The following is a 27,210-nucleotide window of genomic DNA, read 5'->3' as shown; positions in this document are numbered from 1 at the left end:
AATGTTTATAAGAATTTTATGCAAAAAGTAGGACTCACCTTTAGGTTGAAAATGGTATTCACAGAAGTCTCTGCATGAACTACACTGATTTGCATTTAATTTAGATATTTAGTCATTTAAATTATATTAAATTTACAAAGACAACACTTCAAATTTTACTGCAAAATACTCAAAAATTAATTAATCTAATCAGATTTGGTGTATGCCTTCTATGCTTTGTATTTTCAGCTTCTCCTTCCTATTGTATTACTGTCTGGAATAACCTTAAAATAACTTGTGCCTTTTTTATTTTTTCTGTTTTTTTTCTTTCATATGAGAAGATGTAACTACAATATTGTGGTATTACATTATTATATTTTGTTACATCTCAATAAACCGATTGTTTAATAAGATATTACCTACAAAAGATAATTTAAAGCCATTATTGTGTTACATGAGAAAACCATGAAATAAATATTGCAAAAATTAGCAAATTTTTTTCTTGTTTTTTTAGTTTTAAATTTTGGGTGAACTATCCCTTTAATTAGTTTATTATTATTATGGGTTTTTTATAATAATATGCAGTGGGCTAACGCAGCTGCTGAAATAAACATGCACTCATGAAATAAAAATAAACATACACGCCATAATCCCATAGAAAATCATTTACATAAATTAGTAATAATCTTACAAATCAGAAACTAAAATAAAAATAAAATTGATTAAATATCACTCACCAATAAAAGGGCTTCTTCCTGCTCTTCTTCAAAGAGAATTCCTCAATTAAATCCCCAAAAATGTCACGTGGGCTACGTTACACAAACCATGGCCTGAGTAAACTTGACCACTATGGAATTGTGACTGCACAAAGGTGTACTAATTTGTGAATTTACACACCTACATTGTGGCATAATATTTGAAAGCACAACTGAATATGTCAGTCAATAAAGAATTCTTACTAACTACTAACTAAAATTTTATTGTAACCATGTAACCTATGAAGGCAAACGAGAACATATAGAGTGTGGGCTGCTTTTGGTGCTTGAATTTGTTTTTCAGTAATGAGGTCCAAGTTTAATACGCGTTTATACATTTTTTTATAATTAATTTTAAAAATGTATAATTTTGTTTCTCTATTTAACAACATTAACTTACGATAATAAAAGACGTCTTCCCTCAGGTAGATAGTATGTTTTCTAGCTGGATGCTGTGCTTGAGAAATGTTGTCTCCTTTTTTGTAAGTAGTTTTAGTTTTAAGACATTAACTGAAATAAGTGGAAAAAGCATTGATGTTTACAAATAACATATCCATATTTCCATTCCAAAGATAACAGCCAACACAAATCTACGAACATATTCAGGTGAGGAAACATATCTTAATGCGTTAAATTGACAGTCACAGCCCTGATTGCAAGCAATCTGTTTAGACAAAACGAAGCTTCTCCTCGTTATCAGTCCAGTGCACCTCGAGCGAACCGGCATATCAAACACCTCTCCAATAAAAACTTTTCAGATCATATAGTGGAGCTGGTGCTGTTAATATTTGATCAAAGGCCGGTAAGAGATTCCACTGCGCGCTCCCGTGTCCCAGAACTAGAGCGCGATCACAGAAAGGTCTGAATATGAGCACAGAAAGCTCAAATAAACATGATTTACTGCATGATTTATTCATTTTGACACATCAATATTAAAGGCTGTCTGATGATGTGCTTTTCCATATTTTTCCAAGTTGAGAAAACTCAAAAATCTGCTGACGCTTGTTCCCTTAAAATGTTAAATTGGCTCAACTTTTTTTTTTTTTTTACAGTGTACAGGTGCATCTCAAAAAATTAGAATATTGTGAAAAAGTTCATTTTTTCTTGTAACTCATTTCAAAAAGTGAAACTTTCATATATTTTAGATTCATTACATGTAAAGTAAAACACTTCAAAAGTTTTTTTGTTTTAATTTTGATGATTAGAGCTTACAGCTGATGAAAGTCAAAAATCAGTATCTCAAAATATTAGAATATTTCCATTTGAGTTTCAATTAATGACCATCTCTACAGTATAAATTCAGGGTATCTCTTGTTCTTTGAAACCACAATAATGGAGAAGACTGCTGACTTGGAAATGATCCAGAAGATGAACATTGACGCCCTCCACAAAGAGAGTAAGTCACAGAGGGTCATTACTGAAAGATGTGGCTGTTTACAGAGTGCTGTATCAAAGCATATTAAATGCAAAGTTGACTGGAAGGAAGAGTTTGGGTAGGAAAAGGTGCACGAGTAACAGGGATGACCGCAAGCTTGAGAATACTGTCAAGCAAAGCTGATTCAAACACTTGAGAGAGCTTCACAAGCAGTGGACTGAAGCTGGAGTCAGTGCATCAAGAGTCTCCACGCTCAGACGTCTTCAGGAAAAGAGCTACCAAGCCACTTCTGAACCAGAGACAACATCAGAAGCATCTTACCTGGGCTGTGGAGAAAAAGAACTGGACTGTTGCTCAGTGCTCCAAAGTCCTCTTTTCAGATGAAAGGAAATTTAGCTTTTCATTTGGAAATCAAGGTCCCAGAGTCTGGAGGAAGAGTGGAGAGGCACAGAATCCATGCTGCTTGAAGTCCAGAGTGAAGTTTCCACAGTCAGAGATGATTTGGGCTGCCATGTCATCTGCTGGTGTTGGTCCACTGTGTTTTCTGAAGTCCACAGTCAATGCAGCCATCTACCAGGAAATTTTAGAGCACTTCATGCTTCCTTCTGCTGACAAGCTTTATGGAGATGCTGATTTCATTTTCCAGCAGGACTTGACACCTGCCCACACTGCCAAAGGTACCAAAAGCTGGTTCAATGACCATGGTGTTACTGTGCTTGATTGGCCAGCAAACTCGCCTGACCTGAACCCCACAGAGAATCTATGAGGAAGATGAGAGACACCAGACCCAACAATGCAGATGACCTGAAGGCCGCTATCAAAGCAACCTGGGCTTCCATACCACCTCAGCAGTGCCACAAGCTGATCACCTCCATGCCACGCCGCATTGAGGCAGTAATTAAAGCAAAAGGAACCCCTACCATGTATTGAGTACATATACACTACATGAAGCCTGACATTTCTGTTTACATTTTTTTTATTTTTTTTATTGATCTTATGTAATATTCTAATTTTCTGAGACACTGAATTTTGGGTTTTCATTATCTGTAAGCCATAATCATCCAAATCTCAAGAAATAAAGGCTTGGAATGTTTCACTCTATGATGAGTAATGAATCTATATAATATATGGGTTTCACTTTCTGAAATGAGTGACAAAAAATATTGACCTTTTTCACAATATTCTAATTTTTTGAGATGTACCTGTATATTGTTTATATGAACTTTCCAGTTCATCAGTGGACCGACATGCAGTTTATCTCAGTGAACACCAGAGGGAACTTCTGCTTCTGTAATATTCCTGATCATATTCCCATCATTCTTAATGAAATCAAGAACATTTTTATGTTTATGAAACATGTTTATGAAGACAATCTGATCTAAAATAACCGGTTTCCTCTGACTGAAGGCATTTGAGTGTCAAATCTAATACAGTATCACCAAGAATACAAAGATCAAACCAAACAAATCAAACTTTATTAGCCAAGAATTCAATTATAAAACACAATATTGAAACAGAAAAAAGTAACAAAACAATATATATATTTGACATTAAATATTACACTTAACAAATAACTTTGTTTTAATTAAAGCACAGGATGAAGTCTTTCTTGTCCTCTAGTGCAGTAAAAAATGTATTGCTTATAGATTTATTAAACCCATGCCAGCTTCTTTGCTATTTTGGCGAAAACCATTCTTGAGTTATTAAAATTTAAAAAAAGAAACTAAAGACATTTAAAACGAATTTCTCTGGATATATCTGACTGCAAAATATTCCTGTAAATACATTTTAAAAATATATAAATAGAATAGTAATTGATTGGATATAGTGTTATTTTAATAACATCAATATACTATAATAGTTGTTGTTATAATTTCAGATTAGATTTTATTTTTAAGTTTTCTCTTCACTTGTATTTTAGTCAAATTTTTAGTTGCGTCTTTGTTGTTTTTTAATGTCTCTCATTTTATTCGTTTTAGCTATTAAATGAAAATGAGAGATGTTGCTTTGGCAACTAGCTGAAATAAAAGAAGTCATTTTGGTAACGCTTTATTTTAAGATGTCATGTTACACGTTACATGTACTGCTATTATAATAACAATAAATTATGCATAAATACATGCAAGTAACACTAAGCCAAATTCTAAACATAGAGTAAGTACATGTAGTTAATTAATATTACTCAGTACTTAAATGTATAAGTACACTGTAACAAGGACACCTTAAAATAAAGTTTAACCGTGATTTTTTATATTTTATTTGATTTGAGTTAATGTTTATTTTATTTCAAATAACAAATGTTTTTCATGCTTTTAGTTTGAGTTAATTATAATAACCCTGATGGGATATCAGCATCTCTACAGGGTGTAGGATATCAGAGACCGAATCAGACAAATTAAGATTCGATCAGATTGGTGTTGAACAACCCAAAGAGGCCCAGGGCCACGAGACAATGTCATAAATCTGAACCCTCAGCCAATCAGCAACCTCGGGAAACACCCTTAAAGGCAACGCAAGTAAAACAACTCCAGATTCTAACTGAGCTGGTGCATTTAATATAAATTTTAGCCTCATTGAGAAACTCGAGGGTTAATTAAGTGATTGATGGTTGTTCAGGTCTATGCAATAGCACATATTGCTGTAAACTTGGGATATCACATTTTCATTCTCTTAAACTCATCCTTTCTTCACTTTCTCTCTTTCTGCAACGTGTGAATGCATGTGTTCATGTGTTAGAATAGTTTACATCTCTTAGATTTATCAAATAAAGCCTTATTTATATTGAAAAGAGAAGTATCTTGTGTTTTGTGCTTACAAGTTAATGTCTTAAACTGCTGATCTTGTTACTGTGCTATTTAATAGTGATTTCACTACATTGTGATAATATCCAGTGCAGAGTTGATGTTATACTCGTTCAGTGAATCGCTGCCGACTCAGTGATCGGCCGTCAAACAGTGAGTCTGTTCAAATTCCCTATAAAATTAGAAATGATTCCCTTTGAGCTTAATTGACCTGTTTCCCTTACATTTTGCATTACAAGGGTTAGGATATTGGACCAACATCCTACAGGATTTTGACCAAGAAATTTTGACCAATTGATGATTTTCTATTCTTGATGATCACTGTTAAAGCGAGACTTCACCCAAAAATGAAAAATGTTATCATTTACTCTCCCTCAAGTTGTTGCAAACCTGTATGAGTTTCTTTCAGCTGTTAAACACAAAAGATATTTTGAAGAATGTTGTAACCAAACAGGTGCCGGTAGCCATTGATGTCCATAGTATTTTTGTCCATAGTCAATGGGGGCCAGTGACTCTTTGGTTAAACAAATTCTTCAAAATATCTTTCATTTTCAGTAATGCTGGGCAACGATTAATCGTGATTAATCGCATCCAAAATAAAAGTTTTTGTTTATATATGTGTGAACTGTGTTTATTATGTATATATAAAGACACACATACAGTATATATTTTGAAAATATTTACATGTATATATTTATAGTCATATAATTTATATTATATGAATATATATATATATATATATATATATATATATATAAACAATTTTTTTCTTAAATATATACATGCATGAGTGTGTATTATTTATATATACATAAATATACACAGTACACACATATATTATGTACAAAAAACTTATTTTGGATGCAATTAATCACGATTAATCGTTGCCCAGCATTAGGTTAACCATCCCTTTAAAATCCCCTGATATTTCCAGGTTTTCCATTAAGTCTCTAAACAGACAAGTCTCATAGTTCCGGTTCGGGTTTTTCTCCTCCTCTGATGTAAGCCAGTGCTTTCTGCGGCCCGTAGGAGGAGGTGGGAAGCGGAGCAGGGAATGTGGATGAAGGGAGCTGTGACTGTCGATCCAGGGACTGATAGATAGAGGGCGATAGAGAGCGGTTAAAGTGCAGTGGCGAGCTGGCAGTCCGAGGCGCACGGGTGAGCGAGGAAGACGAGGAGGTGGACAGATGCGAGCGACTCCCGTATCCATACGCCGCGCTGCTCAGGAGGAACTCCCTCGAGCCGTATGCCGGAGGAGTCGGGCCGCGGAAATCCTTCGCCAGGCTGCGTCTGCTGGGAATGTCGTAGATGCTGTTGTCTGATCCGAGAGACACCAGAGCAGATTTATCTCTTTCGTTCAAAGTGAGAGACACCAGAGCAGATTTATCTCTTTCGTTCAAAGTGAGAGACACCGGAGAGGATTTATCTCTTTCGTTCAAACTGAGAGACACCGGAGCAGATTTATCTCTTTCGTTCAAACTGAGAGACACCGGAGCGGATTTATCTCTTTCGTTCAAACTGAGAGACACCAGAGCAGATTTATCTCTTTCGTTCAAACTGAGAGACACCGGAGCGGATTTATCATTTTCGTTCGAACCAAAAGACACTGGAGCAGATTTATCTCTTTCGTCCGAACTGAGAGACACTGGAGCGGATTTGTCTCTGTCGTCCGGCTCACGGCGCTCCTGGATGGAGCTCATGAGTGGTTTGGGGAGGCTGTCATAGCGAACAGGCGACGACTCACAGTTGATATGCATGAACACCGGGCTACAGTTGCGTGCTGGAAGCCATTGCACATCAACGGAGCTGCGATCTATGGGTAAAAATGCCATCTGGACACCCGCTGGACGCAGCAGGCTATCATAGGACAGGCTTCCCATCCGGCCGCTGAGGACACTCTGGGGGATTTCTGCGTGCTGGGATCCACGGCGGCTGGAGTGTTTGAGACTCAGCGAGTGTGAGCTCAGAGCCAGAGCGTTTGAGTGATTCTCGGACGCCAGCAGGATGGGTTCAGATGTGTGTTCCTGGGGAACCAGCGGGGAAATCCTCGACCCCATCTACAGCGACAGACAGAGGAACATTTAGAAGAACGTGCAGCCAGTTTGCAGGAAAACATCCAAAGCAAGGCTTTAAAGCCTGTTCACACCAAGATCGATAAATATAAAGATAACTGTAACATGAAAGATAACTACTATATGCAAAAAATGATACACAGTATGCACACATATATTATGTCAATAAAAACTTTTATTTTGGATTTGAATTAATCGCGATTAATTGTTGCCCAGCACTGCAAAAAATTATTCTCTTACTTTTAGTATTTTTGTCTTGTTTTCTAGTATAAATATCTAAACATTCTTGAATCAAGATGCATTTACTTGGCAAGTAAAATTATTTAAGATATTAAGTATTGTTTTCAAAAAAAAAAAATTATCAAAATTTTGTTAGTTTTTGCTTAAAACAAGCAAAAATATCTGCCAATGGGGTAAGAAAAATAATCTTAATTCAAAAGCTAAACAAGATAATTTTTCTACAGTATTTTTTATATATGCATAATAAATATACACAGTATACACACATATATTATATAAACAAACTTTTATTTTGGATGCGATTACCATAAAGAAATTACTATAAATTACAGCACAACTATAAAGACAACTATATTAGCATCCACACCAGTGGACAATGGTCAATGCTTTTATCGTTCATCAGCTGGAAAAAATAATTCTGAAAGTGATTAAAATGATATCGTTTCTCTGTGCCTTTATCGTTTTAGCTGTAGTGTGGACTCTGCTATTCTTTAATAATAAGAAAGATATTTCGAACTATATCTTTATTGTTATCTTTATAGTTATCGTATTTGTTGTGAACGGGCCTTAAGGCTGGAATACACTACATGACTTTTAAAATCTGAACAGATTTTTAAAACACTAGGCATCATACACTTACCGACTTTATAAATAGTGGCAAAGGAAAACTGGACATCATACACTACAGAACTGAGGATCATACACTAGCAGACTTTGAAGTTGTTCTGATCACAACAAACTCACGCAGAAATGTGTGCCTTGTTGCTAGGAGACGACTGACAGATGAAAACATTTTGTGATCATCATACACTACGTGATTTCCTATGGAATCTGTAAACTCAAATCTGCAGACTCACTAGGGTCAACTTCTCCAGACTGTAAATCGGTGGAAAATCGTGTAGTGTATTACAGGTTTTAGAAGTCAAATTTATTTGTATAAAGCTTTTCACAATCATTTCAAAGCAGCTTTACAGAAAGTCATACTGTTATGTCTATAAAAGGAAAGGAAAGAAAGGACGTGATGTGTGGCCAAGTATGGTGTCCCATACTTGGAATTTGTGCTCTGGACAGGACACGATGGTGCTTCTGGACCTTGTTCACATATGGCACGGCGGATTGTGTTTACCGACAGTGGTTTCTGGAAGTATTCCTGGGCCCATTTAGTAATGTCAATGACAGAATCATGCTGATGAGTGATGCAGTGTCGTCTGAGGGCCCGAAGACCACGGGCATCCAACAAAGGTCTTCAGCCTTGTCCCTTAAGCAAAGAGATTTCTCCAGTTTCTCTGAATCTTTTGATGATGTTATGCACTGTAGATGATGAGATTTGCAAAGCCTTTGCAATTTTACATTGAGGAACGTTGTTTTTAAAGTATTCCACAACCTTTTTACGCACTCCTTCACAGATTGGAGAGCCTCTGCCCATCTTTACTTCTGAGAGACTCTGCCTCTCTAAGACAACCCTTTTATAGCTAATCATGTTACAGACCCGATGTCAATTAACTTAATTAGTTGCTAGATGTTCTCCCAGCTGAATCTTTTCAAAATTATTGCTTTTTCAGCCCTTTGTTGTCCCCGTGCCAACTTTTTTGAGACCTGTAGCAGGCATCAAATTTGAAATGAGCTCATTTAGTGGATAAAAGTGTAAAAATTTCTCAGTTTAAACATTTATTATGTTCTCTATGTTCTATTGTGAATAAAATATTGGCTCATGTGATTTGGAATCTTTTAGTTTTCATTTTATTCAAATTTAAAAAAACGTCCCAACATTTCCGGAATTCGGGTTGTACAGTTCAACAGTGACTCAAACACACATCTGAGCATTCAGAGGCAATTCAGAGATTTACATTTTGATTGGTTTCGTTCGGTTAAGAGATTCAAATGTCGGTTGGTTTGGATTGGTTAAGAGATTTAAATGTTACATTTTGTTCAATTAAGAGATTTAAACATCAGTCAGTTTTGTTCCATTAAATAATTAAATGTGGGTCTGTTTCTTTCCATTACAAGAATTAAATGTCGTCAGTTTCGTTCCATTAAAGAATTAAATGTTGGTCGGTTTCGTTCTATTACAAGAATTAAATGGCAGACAGTTTTGTTCCATTACAAGAATGACATGTCGTTCAGTTTCATTCCATATTGAGAATTTAAATGTTGGTCGGTTTTATTCTGTGACGAGATTTAAATTTTGTTCCATTACGAGTTTTAAATGTTGGTTGGTTTCATTCTATTACAAGATTTATATGTCGGTCGGTTTTCGTTCTATTATGAGATTTATATGTCGGTCGGTTTTCGTTCTATTATGAGATTTAAATGTTGGTCGGTTTCATTCTATTACGAGATTTATATGTCGGTCGGTTTTCGTTCTATTATGAGACTTAAATGTTGGTTGGTTTCATTCTATTACAAGATTTATATGTCGGTCGGTTTTCGTTCTATTATGAGATTTAAATGTTGGTCGGTTTCGTTCTATTACGAGATTTATATGTCGTCGGTTTTCGTTCTATTATGAGATTTATATGTCGGTCGGTTTCATTCTATTACGAGATTTATATGTCGGTCGGTTTCATTCTATTACGAGATTTATATGTCGGTTGGTTTTCGTTCTATTATGAGATTTATATGTCGGTCGGTTTCATTCTATTACGAGATTTATATGTCGGCCGGTTTCGTTCTATTACGAGATTTATATGTCGGTCGGTTTCATTCTATTACGAGATTTAAATGTTGGTCGGTTTCGTTATATTATGAGATTTATATGTCGGTCGGTTTCGTTCTATTACGAGATTTATATGTTGGTCGGTTTCGTTCTATTATGAGATTTATATGTCGGTCGGTTTCATTCTATTACGAGATTTAAATGTTGGTCGGTTTCGTTCTATTATGTGATTTATATGTCGGTCGGTTTCATTCTTTTACGAGATTTATATGTCGGTCGGTTTTCGTTCCATTACGAGTTTTAAATGTTGGTCGGTTTCGTTCTATTACGAGATTTATATGTCGGTCGGTTTCATTCTATTACGAGATTTATATGTCGGTCGGTTTCATTCTATTATGAGATTTATATGTCGGTTGGTTTTCGTTCTATTACGAGATTTATATGTCGGTCGGTTTCATTCTATTACGAGATTTATATGTCGGTTGGTTTTCGTTCTATTACGAGTTTTAAATGTTGGTCGGTTTCATTCTATTACGAGATTTATATGTCAGTCGGTTTTCGTTCTATTATGATATTTAAGTGTCAGCTGGTTTTTGTTCCATTATGAGATTTAAATGTCGGTCAGTTTCATTATATTATGATATTTAAATGTCGGTCGGTTTCGTTCAATTATGACATTTGTATGTTGACTGGTTTCATTCCATTTAGAGATTTAATCATTGGTCAGTTTTGTTCATTCAAATATTTAAATGTCGGTCGTTTCCATTCAATCTTGAGATTTATATGTCAGTCGGTTTTGTTTGATCAAGATTGGTCAGTTTCATTCCATTATGAGTTTTAAATGTCGCTCGGCTTTGTTGTAATCGAGAGTTTTCAAAAAGTCTGATGTGAGTTTAAGTAATTAGCAAGCTCTAGTTTAAACAGGCAGCTGCTAGAAACTCAACACATAGTGCTTTATTCCCCCAGTGAGCTCCAGGAGGAGACTGTGGCAAGAAATGAAAAACTAATTTTGGTGATAACAGGAGAATAAAATCCTTGGGTGAAACAAGGCTACATGGGGAGAGGCAGCTCTCCTCTGGCCAAACAATTTCAACAACGTCAGCCTTGTCAAAGCGTAAAACTGTCTTCTCACCTGATCTCTGGGAACTTGGTAGAGCACTTTGGTGGGTGACTCTGAAGTTTTAAGTGGATCCATATTGTGTCCTGAAGGCATTAAAGCTCTGGACTGGAGCAAACTCTCTGTTATAAGACACACAGAGGAGACATGAACACATTTAGTGCTTCCGACGGTCCAGAAACATGATTCTGCCACACATCCACCCACCTTCCAATGCTGCCAAATGGTTCTTCAGCAGGACTGGATCTGGTTTAGGGGGCAGTGGAGGTGGATTGGTCAGATGTTTGCTGTCTGGAGCATATATTTCCTCAAGAGACTGACACAAACACATCAAAATCACACAAAATATTACACAGATATCATCGACAGTGAGCTTAAACTAAAATTCATTTAGTTTAAGCTTGATGTACTAAAATAACAAAAACTGAAATAAAAAATAATAAATCCTATACACATTTTAAAAACAGAGTAATAAAAAATTACAAAAGCACAAGAAAATGAACAAAAAAATATATATATATATTTTAAATATATAATTTAAAATAGAAGAAAAAATTATATTGATTGTAAAATATATATCTCGATACTAAAATAATACTGATCAAGTAAATATTTTAAAAAGTTAAACTTTTAAAAAGTTAAACGCATTTTCATTTAGTTTAACTTGATATACTTTAACTATATATTTAAATATCTATAACTAAAACAATGAATAAACACTTTATAAATTTATATTTAAAAACTCAACAATAAAAATGACAAAAACACACAAAATGACTAACATTTTCACTAAAATTAAAATGTAAACAGAAAATATAAAAATAAAAATACAAAATACTGAAACAATCTATAATATTATCTCAATTATAGTAAAATTACACTGGGACAAACTACTCATGATTTAAATGTAGTCAAGCTATGTTTTTGAAAACGTAGTTTGATATATTACTAAGTAATAAAAGTAGAAGCTATTTAAGCTGTCAATATCTCTTTAAATATATAACGATTCTAATTATTAATAATAAAAAAAAAAAAATCAGAGCAGTATTTATTTGTCACCAAAACCTGATGAATATAAAACTCATTTAACTAAATAGTTTGCTATAAAAAAAAGAGAACAAAATGAAGCATACAGACTCGAATCATTTTGAATCGTCCAAAAATGACATGATAAAATGAATCAGACCATCAAACCATAAAACCTGTTTAAAAATATTTACTGGATCGCTGCTGGATTAAGACATATATTACCATTACGCTGAAAACATTCGAAAAATATCTGAAGATTAATGATGCTGAATGCAGGTTTGACGTTTAACCTCATTCACAGCCTTGATGCACCACAAATGAAGTATCTATGGACATAAGTACCTTGACCGGGAGTATTTGGCTGCCGTCGGCGCTCTTCACAGGACTCAGCTTGTGGGACTCTGGGAGATGGAAAGGAGGCTGAATGCGAAGCGGCAATCTGTCACTGAGTTTCCCAGTGTACCTGATATTTAAAGAGCAAAATTAACATTCTGTCATCATTTACTCATCATCATGTCATCATTTCTCTTTTGAGTTCTTCATAAAAAATAACAGAAAAAACTTACAGTTTTATGATATGATGGTCAAAGTCCTGAAGAGATTACATATTGTATATATAAATATAAAAAACTATGTAAAAATTGTATTGAGTGTGCATTAAAATACTCTAAATTTACTCTTTAAATTAGTGATTTACTTTAATCGTGATTAATTGCATCCAAAATAAAAGTTTTTGTTTACATAATATATGTGTGTGTACTGTGTATATTTAATATGTATATATAAATACACCCACATACAGTATATTTTAAAGATATTTAGATGGTTATACATTTATATATTCATATTCTTATATTTTATATTATATATAAAAATATATTAAATATATAAACATAATATATTTTTCTTTTATATATATATATATATATATATATGCATGTGTTTGCATTTATATATACATAAATATACACAGTACACATACATATATTATGTAAACAAAAACTTTTATTTTGGATGCGATTAATCGCGATTAATCATTTTCCTGCACTATTTTAATTTATTAAAAGAATAACATGATTAAATGTATACCTTTGGATAAAAGCATCTTCCAAATGCATAAATTATTGTTGCATGGAACTTCTGAAATTTTGGTCAGTCTTCTGTCATATTTAAAGCTCGAGATGTCATAACTGTGAGCTATTGTTGCATGCAATTGTAAAATTTCTCTTTTTGTGTTCCACAGAAGTAATAGCAGCATGCAGGTTTGGAACAGCATCATGATTTTGATTGATGTAAGTGCTTGTTTTACCTCGGCGTGATGGGACTGAAGAGCACGAACTGCACGTTCTGACAGCAGCCGCGTGTGAACGGATTCACTCCTCCCTGGAACTTCCCCGTCACCTGTGATGCAGTTTAGTGAGAATAAATTCAGCTTCCAGCAGAATCTGTTGCAGGTCAAACATGATCTTACCTGTTCGTTTGTGGTGCGTCCTCTCGCCACCAGCACCAGATGAAAACATGACAGACCCAAGACGGGAATGAAGAACAGAGCCGAAACACTCATGACTGCCAGCCTTTAAAACACATTGTCAAGGTACTGACCACTGCTTTACACAAGCAAAAAAACTCATCTGAGAATTTTTTTTAAAACAAATAGTAATATATATTTTAAAAAATAAACAAAATGGCAAAAACTGAAAACTAACACTAAAGCTGAAATAAAAATAAATTAATCTTAAATTGTATTCATTTAAAAAAATTTAATAAAACTGACAAAAGCACAAACAAATTCCTAAAAATTTAACTAAAACTGGAAACCAAAACTAAAACTAAAACTGCAATAAAAATAAATTATTTAGGAATACATAAAAAAAATGACAAAATCACATAAAATTACTAAAAATTAAACTAAAATTAAAACAAAAATTAAACAATAAAAAAATTAATCTAAACTGTAATCTATAAAAAAATTAAAACGACACAAACAAAAGTGCTAAAATCTAAACTAAAACCAGAAATAAAAACTAAAACTGAACTGAAATGAATCCTGAGTAGTAATAAATAAAAATAATAATCCAAATGACAAAAGCACATAACAAAACTACTAAAAATTACAACTGGAAACTAAAAATGAAATCATATATATAGCAATATGTGAAAAAATTAACATGAAAGTACATAATAAACTTACTACAAATTAAACTAAACCTGGAAACAAACATTAAAACTAAACTAAAAATTAAATTGTAATAAATTAAACAAACAGTAATATATTAAACAAATGTACATGAAAGCATGTAACAAATTTACTAAAAATAAAATCATAAATGACTAATAAAAATCATAAAAAAATAAGAGCTAATTCAAAATATTAATAAAAACAAAAAAAAATACTCAAATAACACTGGTTCAGATTTGCCTCCTGAAGAGTGAAACTCTGTGGCTCTTATTGTATTGATGTATTTGTTACATGTCAGATTCTGACTCAACCAATCACGTGAGTCTGGGGCGGGACTATCTGTCTGACTGACCAATGGCAGACGGGGCAGCAGGAGCGCTTGTGTGATCATTTTTGCTTTTCTATGCCACAAACACAGAGCTCAAGTCTCAAGCCTACTTTATTTCCACTACAAAGTAGACTAAAGGACTGTACATCAGCACAATCATACAAGAATACTAAAACAAAAATCAACAATAACAGAAAAACAAAAATAGCCTAGAAGAAAAATTTACTAAGTCAATCTCTTATTTAACTGAAATAAGAGATTGACTTACTCCCAAATAAAGTGCATTACAATAGTCCAACATGCACGAAGATCATGCATCTCAAGATCAGCAACAGACAAAACAGATTTCATTTTTGCAATAGTCCTCAACTGAAAGATGCAACTTTTCACCACACATTTAATCTGATGATCAAATGTTAGAGCCGAGTCAAAAATGACACCCAGATTCCTTATTTGGGACCGCACAGAGCTGAAGGATACGTGACGGTGGCATGCAGTTCCCACAGGTTCTCCAGATGATCCAGAACAAACAGAAGACCTCCGGAAAACACGCCCACCATGTGAAGAGTCAGAGACAGCAGGAAGAGGAAGAAGAAGCGATAGTTGCGTCTCCCGATGCAGTTGTTCACCCAGGGACAGTGATGGTCAAAGTCCTGAAGAGATTACATAGTGCTCTCAATCCATTAAAAAAATGAACTAATCAACTGCACGTTTTCTGAATTAATTGCATTAAATATGCATTTAATGGCATCTTTGGAAGCCTATTATTAATGAAGAAAAATATAATTGATACCAATACTGCTACCGAACTGACTGCACTGTATTTGATGTATAATCATTTTTATTTCTAACTGTTCTAAATTCATTTTCAATCAATTTCAAGTTTCTGAAATCCTTGTTTTAATGATTATTTTACTTCCTTTTATGTAAAGCACTTTGAATTACCATTGTGTATGAAATAAATAAACTTGCCTTGCCTAGACTTACTGATGTCTCTGTTAAATATATTTTTCAACATTACAGTATAATTGAAAGACATTATTTTTTACATTTAGTAGGCTTTGAAAAATAGTAAACTAAATATCTTTTGCCACTAAAATGATGAATAAAGAATGTGCATGATTGTGTTTTAGTTTTTTTCCTGTTTTTGTTCAATTTATGAAGGTGATGTAAACTGAATCATTATTTCATGGTAATTATACAGTAGGCTAATAAAATATTTTGCAAATGTAACTTATATTAAAAAAATGCTCTGAATTGTAGTATTTCCCATTCATTTCCTATGATTGCCCATTTTTGTCCAGAAGGACACATTAAGGAGTTTTTTTTCCCCCAACCATTTAACTTTGTTGAATCGAGTAAAATATTTTTTGTGTGTGTTCAGGTGGCAAATTTATGAAAAGTAGCCAAGTCTCGTACCACTCAGATTAAGGAAACAAATAAAATGATTTTGCCCAAATTTGTCCCGAAGGATGCTTGAGGGTTTTAATAGACACAAGCGAATCGCTGTCATTTAAAAATGAGTGTTTGAATCAAGATCACAGTCTTCTAACGATTAATCGTGCAGCTCTACGTTAAACTGAAAATAAATAAATAAATAAATGCACAATTAACGGCCCTAATATATCTTATTTTTATGCATGATTTTGCAGCTGATGTTATGGCGCTGGTCTCACCTCCACGCAGTGATCGCAGATGCTGCAGTGCGAGCAGCGCGGCGGCCGATAGAAGTGACACGACGCGCACCACTTCATGCGCACCTGCACGCCGCGCACCTCCACGTTCTTATAGAGCGGCGCGCGGAAGTCCTCGTCCTGGTCCTCGTCCTCGTCCGCTGCGGAGAAAACACAGAGCGTCAGGCCAGCACCGGCCAGTGAGTATTATGGAAGCTAGGAATAAACCAGCAAAAAAGGGTAATTTCAACTTTTTATTTCGCAATTGTGAGATATAAAATCAGAATTGAGAGATAAGTCGCAATTAGCTTTTTAATTTTTATTACACATTTTTATTATTATTGGCAGGAAAAAGGAAACAGAATTGCAACAAAAATAGTCAGAATTGTGAGATGCAAACTCAGAAATCGGAGATATAAATTCTGAGAGGAAAAGTTGTTATCTTTTATAAATATATATATATATATATATATATATATATATTTTTTTTTTTTTTTTTTTTATTACATGGTGGAAATAAAAAATAGAATTGCGAGTTGATAACTTGAAATTGCAAGATATAAAATTGCAATTCTGAGAAAAGAAATTAAATATCAAATAATGAAATTAAATATAAATTCCCAATATAAAATAAAACTATGAAATATAAATGTGAGAAAAATAACTCAGAATTGTGAGATAAAAAGTTGCTATTACCTTATTTGTGCAATACATAAATAAAAAAATAAAAAAATAAAAAAAGAGACAGATTTGCAATTCTGAGAGAAAAGTAAAAAGAAAAAAGTTCCAATTGCAATAATGAATTTATAACTTCCAACTACAAAATAAAAACTAGCAAATTTGTTTGGACTAAAGTCAGAATTGTGAGATAGCTAACAACATGCTACAAATGCTAGAAAAATACTAGCAACATGCTAATTCTTGCTAGCCATGTGCTAAAATGCTAACAACATGTTAACAACAAGCTAAGTCATGCTAACGACATGCTTAAACATGCCATCAACGTTTTAAATCATGCTAGCAACATGCTAAAACATGTTAAAAGATGTTAACAACATAATCATGCTAATAACATGAAAATTACCTTTCTTTACATTCAGTGGCAAAAAAAAACAAGTATTGCAAAATGTAAATTGATAATTGTGAGAAGAAAGTGTCAGAATGTGTGATTACGGCTGTGATGTGAGAGGTGCTGAGTGTTCTGTGTGTATCTGCAGACTAGTTTAGAGAAGAATCCTGTGTTTGGCTCCACTGACCCCTCGGGAACACGCCGGCATCCATGAACGTCGCCATGATGAAGTTGGCAATGACGAAGAGGAAGATGATCCCGATGCATGGCAGGAAAACAGGAGACACGTTCAGCACGAGCCACGGACACCTGAGAGGATCAGATACAGAAACACTGAAGATCTCCTCAATGTCTTCTGGTGTCTGATAGTTTAGAGGTTTTTATCCAGTAAAAGCTCTTTTAGTGTAATTGTACAAACGTCCAGCGTCTGCTGTCACATCTTGACTGATTTTGATCAAGTAAAGGTCAGAATAACTGCAGTCATATCTCCAGATGAACTCTTACTGGACTGAAGCAGCTCAGCTTTACTTGATTCTCCATCAATCATCTTCAGTGCGTCTCAAATCTGATCTTCAGGATCTTTTGAGAAGTGTTTGTTTCCAGAAGCTTCACTTTCTCTGTTCCTCAGCGGAGGAATGATCTTCACAAGCCTCCAAAACATCAGCGTTTATTTCTTCATCTCTCAATCAGCATTGCATTGCATTATATGTTTGGATCATTTCAATCTCATCATACTGAGACATATTACTGGAGATATAGAGCGATGACTGATATTTAGATCATTTTATGTATCTGGTATAGTGTTATAAATATCTCACTGATTTACATCACAAGCAGCAGAATTTCATCATAATACTTCACCAATATTTGCCGAATTTGAGTCTCTGAATAAAATTAAGCTGTTTTTTTCCTCCATATTCTCACTGTATATCAGACTATATTAGCCATAAAAGCCTCATGCATTACATTTGATACTCAACATACAAACTTGTTTTTTTCATTAGATTTTGTCTAATAGTTCAGTCACATATATATTTTTTACTATTATTTCATGTGTCAGGCATTACAGGGTTAATTTATGCTCAGTCGATTCCTGATGAATTAAGTTTCACTTTCATTGCATTGAAAAGTGCTTTTTTCATATTATTCAAATAAAACGGGTTGCAAATATTGACTTTAAGAATTATTTCTACATTTAAGAACAATCACATGAAATAATGTTGACTTCATATCAATGCACCAATAATCAATTCAAATCTGCTTTCATCGCTTCATCGTTTAGATCAAATGTAGTTCAGGATGAATAATTCATAAACTAAGCGTTCAGCTGAGTCGAATCAGACGTATTTTGCCTTTCTGAAGCTCCATCTCTAACATCTGAGAGGCTCGTCGGCCCTGAGGACCATCAGCTTCACAAAGCCAAAAAATGAAAGTGTGGATCAGTCGAAAAGCAGGGGATGATTACATCCGGAGAGTGAGATTAAATGCAGAGGTAATAAACGCAGATTAAACTCAGGTTTTCATTGAATAAATCCGGAGACTGCAGCATACTATTGAGGATGTGGATTTGTTTCTGAATTCTGTGGTTTTCTGATATATTTCTGTATCTGTATGTGTGTCAGCAGGAGTGACGGGGGGGAAGGAGGGTCTGGACGTCATTAATCCCAGATTACAGGATCACAGAGCCGTCTGACAAAACTGCTGGATCCATATGAACAAACCCGTCTGCACACGATACTGAACAACCTCCAGACCAGACAGACCTGCTCAGAAATCACTCTGTATGAGCGAATCGGTCAAAAACACCTCATACATGCAGTGCAAAATGTGCAGTATTAGGACCATTATGATTTTGTTTTGTTTTCATTTTTATGTAGTTGTTTATTTAAAGGGGTCATATGACGTTGCTAAAAAGAACATTATTTTGTGTATTTGGTGTAATGCAATGTGTTTATGTGGTTTAAGGTTAAAAAACTCATAATTTTCCACATACTGTACATTATTGTTGCTCCTCTATGCTCCAGCTTTCTGAAACTCGTTGATTTTTACAAAGCTCATCTGAGAAGCGAGGCGTGCTCTGATTGGCCAGCTATCCAGTGCGCTGTGGATTGGCCGAATACCTCAAGCGTGAGACAGAAATGTTACAGTGTTGTAAATACAACTTAACCACTGATTTCTAGTTGTGTCCTCTTTTGGAAGCCCATGCAAAGTAGTTTTGCTTTCACAACGAAACACAGCGTCTCCAGGACATGGCTCCGGCGGCAGCAACAACACTACAGCCAGAATAATAGCCTTCTTTCATTACGTATACAATCTTCTCACACCGTGACGTAGACATGTGGGGCGTGTTTGAATGAGCCGTTTTAGGAGGGCGTGGATTAGTCTTAACTTTGATAAAGAATATCTCTTTGGTTTTGAGACTTTAGTCTTTGCAACTTCAGGGATCTTATCTAAGCACAATCAGCTTGTAACACGCCAAAGAGAAAGGAAAATATGAAGTCGCATCATATGACCCCTTTAACAGGGACAATGGAGAATAATATTACAGATGCTCTACTACATACAGGCTTCTAGCCAATGGCTATGACAGGTACAGTAAAAGTAACAAAAATCTAAGACTGTGTACAACCATCAATGCTCACAAACCTGTTATAGTTTGAACCAATTTTTAATATTTCTCAAATGTTCAACACTCTACTGTAATTATTATTTTCATGACAGTTAAGCACATTTGATATAAAAAGGTTGCTGGGACTCCAAAAAAAGTATAAATCCTGCGAAGAAAACTAAAATTTGTGAGGAAAAAAAGGCAGAATAGTGAAAAAAAAGACAAAATTTCTTTTTTTAAATTCAGTAGTGGAAGCAAAAAAACTCAATTGTGAGACGTAAACTTAAAATTAATTAAAAAAATTAAGACTGTGACATAAATTTGCAATTAAAAACAGCTCAGAAAAATAGCTCCAACATAAAGTTGCAGTTCCCATTTTATTATTTATTTTCATTCTGTGACAAAAATAATTCAGAGATTTTGTTTTTATCTCAAAATTGTCACTTTTTTCTCAATTTTTTAAATGTTCCCCCTATGAATTATATAGTTTATATCTTATTGACTGAATTCTGACTTTACGCCTCACAATTCTGTTTTTAGTTTCCATCATGTAATAAAAAGTTTATATCTCACAATTCTGACATTTTTGTCAGAACTGCAAGGATAAAAATGATAAACTGTGATATAAACTCAGTATTGAGAGGAAAAAAGGCAGAATTGTGAGATAAATTACCTTCTTATATTACCATTCTCAACAAAAAATTATATATTATTTTAATTGTAAAGTACTACACATCATAATATTTCTTGATGCCTTTTATTTAAGCTAATTAAAATTATAATGGAACATTTGCATTATTGTATTTTTTACTACCATACAGCAAAAATGAATTGAATACTAAAACAAATGAATTAAAAAACAAATGACATTTAGGCACTGCAGTAATACAGGGAAATAATATAAAGTGACACGATCTGGTTAAATCAGTGAAAACGTCTTTTCTTTTTCTAAAATGACATATATAACAGATAAGCTCAGGGAAAGTGAGTTCATCTGGATATAGGTCAGGAACAAATGATTAGTATGGAGGACAAAGGCTTTTCTCTAAGATTTATGAGAGGATTACAGCCGATGTCTCATTGAGTTTTGACCATCTGCACACACTGATGACAAACACACACAAATATTCAGTCCAGAAGCAGTACATATATGGCAGATATTACCATTATTATAATGCATAGGTTACTAATACAGACATCACGTGTTAATCATTCATTCCAGTGAAGCTACAACATCTCATAACACAACATATAGAACTATTAATACATACATAACACACTATATAATACAAATATTAATGACAGAAATGCTGATAAAACCAATAAGACCCTGTGCTGTGATTCTTGCATTAGCAGATCGAGCGGCGTCTCAAACTAAAGTTAGCAAACATCTGTTTCTGATCCGTTTTAATAACACACAGACACTTTTATCCATAGTCGCTTATTACAGGCACAAACAAACTGGAGGTGTAGTGCATTCTGGGACTGAAAATGATTCAGAGCTTATCTGTAGGTTAGTTAACGGTGTGCAGTTAACACTGAACAGATGCAGCGCCACACTCTCATTAGTCTCTCAGATTACAGTAATAAATCACACTGCATGCTGGGAAATCTGCACGCATTCCTGGAGCATTTAGAGCATAAATACATCGAATGAATGAAGATTATTCACTCAAAAGTGATACAAAAAAAAATTAAAATCAGTCAGAAAACTGAAGAACAAATCAGTCTCAGTCAAAGCTTAACTTAAAGCTAACTTAACTTAGGCCCTATTGTATTTACAGTAAATGCCTGGAAATAATATTTAATGTTTTCAAGTCCATTCATTATTAGCACGCAAGCCACCCAATAATCGCAGCTTTGTTACTACAAATTCCCAGCCTTCTTTCAATTTTATGACAAAATACAAACAATAAATGTGTTTTTACGCTCTTTAATTTGTTGTGAGATAATTCACCTCATGGCATATGAATTAATGATATTTGCAACACGAAATAAACATGAATATTTGAATGCATGTTGAAAAAAATCTGAACAATTTAATACAAACGAATGAAATCGCTCAATCGCAGTTTCAAAAAAACGTCAATAGAAGTCCACGCTTCATTGCTGTTTTTCATGTTAAATGTGAAGAATGACAGGTTAAGCCACAGACTTTTTTTTTAGGTGGAATATTCACATTAACTTCATACAATATAACATGATTTTATTATCCTAATTTTGACTTTATTCCTAAAATATTATCATGTTAATCTTATTTATTTACTTCTTTTTCAACGTGGCTATACTGAATGCAAATTTTGGCACAGCGGCCCAAATAAACAAACAAATAAACAACAAAAAAGTAAAAAAATATATATATTTGAATTATTTGTTAAGAAACCAGTGCTTTCTGAGTCAGTGTCACAAAGAGGACTCAAAGATGTTTTTTCTTATTTTACAAAAGCACGTTTCGTTGATATTGTGAGTGCACACAAATAAAATAAATAAAATGACGGCATATTTTTAAGTTTCCACTGTTATTAAGAAAAAAAAATGCAAGTGATCACAAACTATTGTATATGCGCCTACACTGTAAAAAATGCAGCTGCACATTTTCCAGTTTACATATTCTCAAATATTCTCAGAAATAGAAATATTCTCAGTCTCAAATTTTTCTCTTTTCCAGTTTACAAAACTTTTTGAGTCTCAAATATTAAAAAATGCAATTTTCTTGAAACTTCATAAAAACCCTTGTCAGACCAACAAAATTACACCAAATGTTGTCCCAACTAGTCAAAAACAAACAAAGAATTTCATATTGTTGGAATGTTACGGCTTTGTGAGTTCCCAGCATGCATTGCAGCATGAATAAATTAATGTTAATGTTATAGGATTATTTTTGTTGTTGTCGTTTCACTTATATTCCTTTCCTGGATATCTTAGTCTTGTAAGCTGTTTTACAAGCAAATACAATGCTGTCTACATATTAGACTAAGTTATTCTTTAAGGTTTGTCATTCGTAAATAAACAAAATTGATAATATGGTGAGTTTTTAAACATTCTTTTTTTCTTCCAGGAAACAGAAAAAAATTAATTACTTTAACGACATTATATTTAATTTCTTTATTTCCTTATGTGGGTAGATAGTATTTATAGAGTTGTAACTTAGTTTTAGTTACTTTTTCTTATTTGTAAGTCGCTTTGGACAAAAGCGTCTGCTAAATGACAAAAGTAAAGTAAAGTAAGTGAAAGTATTGTTGAGAGAACTCAAGTCTTACTGCATCAAGTTGCCTTATTTTTTTACGTATTCTCAACTATTTATTTTTTACAGTGTAATATAGCACACATTTATATAGGTTAAATGTTTCAATTAATATTGTGAAATGCATGGTGTTTTTTGTCAAAAACTTGAATTTAACAAACATAAAATGTAAAATGTGTCTAGATTGCAGCTCTGATCATCAGGTGCATCATGGGATGCTTTTAAACACACTTCTGCTTCACTATTCACTTCAACTCAGACATTCAGAAATAGTTTATGAAATTCATATTTAAGCGGAATAAATATTTGAGAAACAAAACCAATTCCAAGTATTTAAGCAGAAGCCATTAGATCTAGAATGTTTAACATCAGTGTCTCCAAACCAGTGTTATTCTAGTACACTGAAGAAAAAAAACACTAATTTTTTTAAGTGGTTGCAAAATTTTTATTTTAGCTACATTTAGGGAAAGGGAAGTGGTGTGTGGCCAAGTATAGTGACCCATACTCAGAATTTGTGCTCTGCATTTAACCCATCCAAGTGTACACTCAGTAGTGAACATACACCCGGAGCAGTGGGCAGCATTTATGCTGCGGCGCCCGGGGAGCAGTTGGGGGTTCAGTGTCTTGCTCAAGGGCACCTCAGTCGTGGTATTGAGGGTGGAGAGAGCGCTGGACATTCACTCCCCCCACCTACAATCCCTGCCGGCCGGGGACTCAAACCCGCAACCTTTGGATTACAAGTCCGACTCTCTAACCATTAGGCCATGACTTCCCTGAAATGTTGCAGCTGAAATGTTGCCATGGCAACTAGCTGAAATAAGATATTTATATTGTATTTTATTTCAGTTAATGTTTATTTTATTACAAGTAATGAAAAAGTGTTAAATGATTTTAATTTTAGATTAAATTTTAATTAACTTTAATAACCCTGGTCCGAACTTTAGAAAATATTTCTAGACTGTAAAAAATATGTTTATAAAATATAAAGCTGTAAATAAAACAAACATTATTGGAGTACACAGTGTTATTTTAGTATCGCTTATAAATAATTCTAATACTTATTAATATTTGAATTTTGTTTGTCCAGTTATTTTCATAATTTTTCTTGAAGTTGTAGTAACTTTGCCTATATATCTATATTTTGTATTATTATTAATTTCTATTTCAATTTTATTTTTAGTACGTCAAGTTAAATTAACCAGAAATCAGAAACGTTGCCTTGGGAACTAACTAAAATAAAATATATTTTTTTTATTTTTCATAACAGCTAAGTTTACATTATTTCAAAAAACAAAAATGTCTTTTAGTTGGTTTTATTTGTAGTTAACTATAATAACTTTACAAGAAAATATTGTTTCTGTTTTTCTACTGTAATTCTTTGTAATGATTTGTGACGATGTCTGAGTGAAAATGAAGTGAAAAATAAAACTAATGAAATCCTAAAAAAACTTGTTTTTTAATATAGTCATTTTTGAAACAAAAGATAAATAAATGGATACATTTGTGTCCTTTTACACTACAGGATATTCTGCAATACAGTCATTAATTGTCAGAGTTTGGCTTAATCTCACCAAACTTCCCAAAGCCTCGTCTGTCATCAGTCTCTGAGTCTCTTCAGCACCTGTGAAGCTCGTTCTGTGCAGATGACAGATGTGGAGCTTAAACTCATCAGGGGTCACACGCCTGATCAACACCCCGACTTCTCCGGGATGGGGAATCAAAATCCTAATCCTCAACATCCCATCTGCTCAAATCTGGGACCAACACAGCATCAGCAGCGGCCGATGCATACACAGATAAAGCAGAAGAAACGTGCACGCTTTCACATCTCAGGAGAGAATCCATGCAGAGCGTTCAGAATGCAGAGGAGAATAATAACAGAGGGATATCAGCGCATGAGCAGCTGTTTGCAGCGGTGCACTGGCCTGCTTTCAGCACTGGATTCAAGTCACGTCTTGATATGGAGTTCACACTGTAAACATGATTTTGTCTTGTTTTCTAGAATAAATATCTAAACATTCATGAAGTAAAACGATTTAACATATTAAGTCTTGTTTACTAAACAAATGATCAAAATTTTATTCGTTTTTGCTTAAAACAAGCAACAATATCAACCAATGGGGTAAGAAAAATAATCTTAATTCAAAAGCTAAACAATATTATTTTTCTTGCCCCATTGGTTGATATTTTTGCTTGTTTTAAGGAGAAACTAAGAAAATTTAGATTTTTTTTTTTTTTTACAGACAAGACATAATATATTAAGTCAATTTATTTCAAATTATATTCTATTTTTTCTTTAGATATTTGTACTTGAAAATAAGACAAAAATACTAGTTAGGAGGATCATTTTCAGCAGATCAGTTCAATATATTGTTCTGTTCAAAATACACAGTAAAATAATCTATTAAAGAATAGTTAGTTATATTCACTACGGGACAAAACTGAAATGATGAAAACAGATTAAATCTTCAATCAACATGAATGAGTGTAAAAAAGCTCAAAAACATGATTAATATTATACACTATATTCCAGGACAGAAACACTTCAAGATGTGTTGACCTACAATAAAATCTAAAATTATTTATTAATATATTTGTACATGTAGTAAATGAATCTTAAGCAGAATAAAGCTAGAAAATAGTTAATTATAAAGTTATTCATAATGTAAATTGTAATACATTATATCTTTCCATAAATAAGTTGCATTATAATACTTGCAGACCTCTTGCTGCATCTAAAACTAGTTGTTTGTCATGTGTTTTAATGCATTATACTTTCTATATGTTCTTATAATATATAGTATGCAATTATTCATGAGATCTTACGATGTATTGCATTACAAGGCATAATTAATGCATTATAACTACTTTATAATGCATTGTTTATAAAGGTTTTTTATTTTATTTATTATTTTTTTAATGCATTGTATTTACAGGAGTTTTACAAGAACATACTTTTTCAGTTTTTCTACTTTAAAATGTTAAAAGAGTGTTAAATTCAATGTTACTTGCCATTTCTTTGTAAATCTTTTCTGAAATTTACAAGCAATTTCTGTGAAAAAATTTCTGTCAGTGTAATGCTTTGCATCTTTTCATACACAATTGTTACCAAAGTTAAAATGCTTTATAATATTTGCAGATTCTTTGTTTCATCTAAAATTGGTTGTTTCTTGCACGCTTTAATGCATTATACTTTCTAAAGGTGTAAGAGTGAATATATACATATTATAATTTATGATTATTAATACAATCATACAATGCATTATAAGGTGCATTACAAGGCATAATTAATGCATTAAATACTTTTATAATGCATTACATATCAGGCTTAAAGTAAAGTAATACATGAAAAGTTATTATACAGTGTCATGAAAGAATTCAGTAAAAGTTGACCCTAACAGTGAATTAAAGTGAATGAAGGTCAGCGGTGACTTACGTGAAGACGAAGAACAGCGTGGATGTAGTGACCAGCACAGCGGCAGCAGTGGACACTGGGATGTAAGCGCTGCTCCTGCGCATCCTGCGTCTGCAACAGCCATCAATCACCCAACAATCACACTCTCAAACACACAACAGACCCTCAGCAGCAGCAAGCACACGTCTCAGATCAGAGCACTGGGAGTGTGTCACTGAGTTCAGAGTATTTATACAGGGGAGGCTGATGAGGGGCGGGGCAGGAGGGGCAGTGGGTGTGGCTTAAATATAAAGTAGAGGAAGCAGGTGTGGCTTATATCTGTCGTTTTGGGGCAGTGGGTGTGGCCTACAGTGGGCGGGGCATTAGAACAACGAGCGAGCGGATGCACACACACAGTCAGTCAAACTCACACACAGTTAGACACTCTCTCTCACACACACACACACACACACACAGTCACTCACACACTAACACACACATAGACACACACACACACTCACTCTCACACACAGTCACTTTCTCTCTCACACACACACACACACACACACACAGACACACACACACACACACACTCACTCTCACACACAGTCACATTCTCTCTCACACACACACACACACACACAGTCACTCACACACACACACTAACACACACACACACACACTCACTTTC

At 33.9% G+C, this 27,210-nt stretch overlaps 1 protein-coding gene across 1 annotated transcript; it reads right to left on the bottom strand.

Moving 5' to 3' along the window:
- Positions 1-5,875: 5,875 nt before the first annotated feature.
- LOC306863837 (palmitoyltransferase ZDHHC8B-like) lies at positions 5,876-26,644 on the bottom strand (the record flags this gene model as incomplete). Its single annotated transcript, XM_079407379.1, has 11 exons — positions 5,876-6,221; positions 6,555-6,967; positions 11,011-11,117; positions 11,203-11,311; positions 12,367-12,487; positions 13,334-13,425; positions 13,496-13,598; positions 15,012-15,184; positions 16,208-16,365; positions 17,461-17,582; positions 26,562-26,644. The coding sequence occupies 11 exons, from the start codon at positions 26,642-26,644 to the stop codon at positions 5,876-5,878; spliced, it is 1,827 nt and encodes a 608-aa protein (XP_079263505.1).
- Between the last annotated feature and the right edge of the window lie 566 nt (positions 26,645-27,210).

Source organism: Barbus barbus (assembly GCF_936440315.1).
Source record: "Barbus barbus genome assembly, chromosome: 45".
NCBI classification, from domain to species: Eukaryota; Metazoa; Chordata; class Actinopteri; order Cypriniformes; family Cyprinidae; genus Barbus; species Barbus barbus.
This window is presented reverse-complemented; position numbering and strand designations above follow the sequence as displayed.